This window comes from Nothoprocta perdicaria, unplaced genomic scaffold (genome assembly GCF_003342845.1).
Source record: "Nothoprocta perdicaria isolate Ctin4 unplaced genomic scaffold, notPer1 scaffold_170, whole genome shotgun sequence".
In the NCBI taxonomy this organism is placed as follows: Eukaryota; Metazoa; Chordata; class Aves; order Tinamiformes; family Tinamidae; genus Nothoprocta; species Nothoprocta perdicaria.
The window spans coordinates 1660859-1662578 of record NW_020454872.1 but is presented as its reverse complement, the minus strand read 5'-3'; the positions used below and the strand labels follow the sequence as shown (position 1 = coordinate 1662578).

General features: G+C 68.5%; 1 protein-coding gene across 1 annotated transcript in view; it reads left to right on the top strand.

The window, feature by feature from the left end:
- Positions 1 to 1720, top strand: part of CELSR2 (cadherin EGF LAG seven-pass G-type receptor 2) — a 24118-nt gene that overhangs the window by 10991 nt on the left and 11407 nt on the right. The window contains exons 7-8 of the mRNA XM_026036075.1: positions 453 to 638; positions 721 to 834. Of these exons, the coding sequence (XP_025891860.1) occupies positions 453 to 638; positions 721 to 834 (300 nt within the window). The remainder of the gene's footprint in view (positions 1 to 452; positions 639 to 720; positions 835 to 1720) is intronic.

The window sequence follows — 1720 nt, the reverse complement described above, 5'->3', positions numbered from 1 at the left end:
GCATTGCACATGGAGGGGGGCACGACCTGGGGCACAGGGGCTTTGGCAGCGCCAGGGAAGGGGGTTGCATGGAAGTGGCAGTGCTAGGGGGGTGCCCATGGTGGGGGGCAAAGGCTCTGTGAGGGAGGGGGGAATGTTTCCTAGGGGGGTGGGAGGATGGAGTTTACCCCAGGGGTATTGCCCGTGGAGGGGGTATTGCCCAGGGGGCAGGGGGCATTGCCAGGGTGGGGGGTAATTCCCCCCCGGGGCTGGTCCTGGAGGGGGTGTTTCCTAGGGAGGGGGTACTTCCTTGGGGGGGGTATTTCCCTGGGTAGGGATGTTTCCTTGGGGGGTCCCTGAGGGGAGTGCCCCCCTGTGGGGGGTAACTCGGGGGGTTATTTCCCTTTGGAGGCATCGCGGGGCAGGCGGGCGGGGGTCCCCCGGGCGGGGGTCCCTGACGCCGGTGCCCGCAGCTGAGCGAGGGGCAGGYGGAGGCCGGCGTGTGGCGGGGGGGCGCCCGGCTGGCCCTGCTGCGCCTGCCCCACGCCAAGGTCAACGACGGCGACTGGCACCACGTGCAGCTGGAGCTGCGGGGGGCCCCGGGGCGCCCCCCGCCCGCTGCCCGCCTCCTGCTGGCCCTCGACTACGGCCGCCACCAGGTGCGCGGGGGGCCACATGGGCAGGGGGGGCACGCGGGACCCCCGGCCTGGCGGGCGCTCAGGGCGCCCGCTGTCCCCGCAGGCGGCGGCCGACGTGGCCGGGGAGCTGCAGGGGCTGCGGCTGAGCGCGCTGAGCCTGGGCGGGCTGGCGGGCGACGACGGGCGCGTGCAGCAGGGCTTCCGCGGCTGCCTGCAGGTACCGCGGGCACCGGGTGCGGGCACGGGGTGCGGGCACGGGGGCAGCGGGCAGCAGGTATGGCATGGGCATGGGGACGTGGGCATGGGGACGTGGGAATGGGGGCACCGAGCAGCACATATGGCATGGAAACGGGGACATGGGGACTTGGCAGCAGGTATGGCATGGGCATGGGGACGTGGGCACAGGGACGTGGGAACAGGGGCACCGAGCAGCATATATGGCATGGGCACAGGATATGGGGTCAGGGACAGGGGCACTTGGCAGCACATACAGCATGGGCATGGGGATATGGGCATAGGGACAGGGGCACCTGGCAGCAGGTATGGCATGGGCACAGGATGGGGGATCAGGGACAGGGGCATTGGGCAGCATGTATGGCATGGATATGGACACAGAGACAGGGGCACCATGGGCACAGGGATGTGGGAACATGGGGACACGTGCACAAGTCATGGATGGGCACAGGGGTATGCAGACATAGTCATGGGGTATGGGGTGTGGGGACATGGGGATGTATATGGGGATGGGAAGCATAGGAAGTGGGCACACAGTCAGATGGGTGACAGGACATGGGTGACAGGCTCTTGAGAGCATGGGGGACATAGGCACAGGGCATGGCTGTGAGGATATGGGGACACGGTCACAGGGTATGGGGTGAGGGGGGTGAGGGGACACGTATGGCTGTAAGGCATGGGGACATGGGCGTATGGGTGAGGGGACATGGGCATAGGGGCATGGGGATGTGGGCACAGGGGCAAGAGGCCTTGGGGACATAAACATGGGACATGGGCAGAGGGTTTGGGCCTGGGCACAAGCGACGTGGGCACAGTGCTGCGGGGCCGTGGCTTCGAGCCCGGGGCCGGGGCGCTCGTGGCCGGGGCGC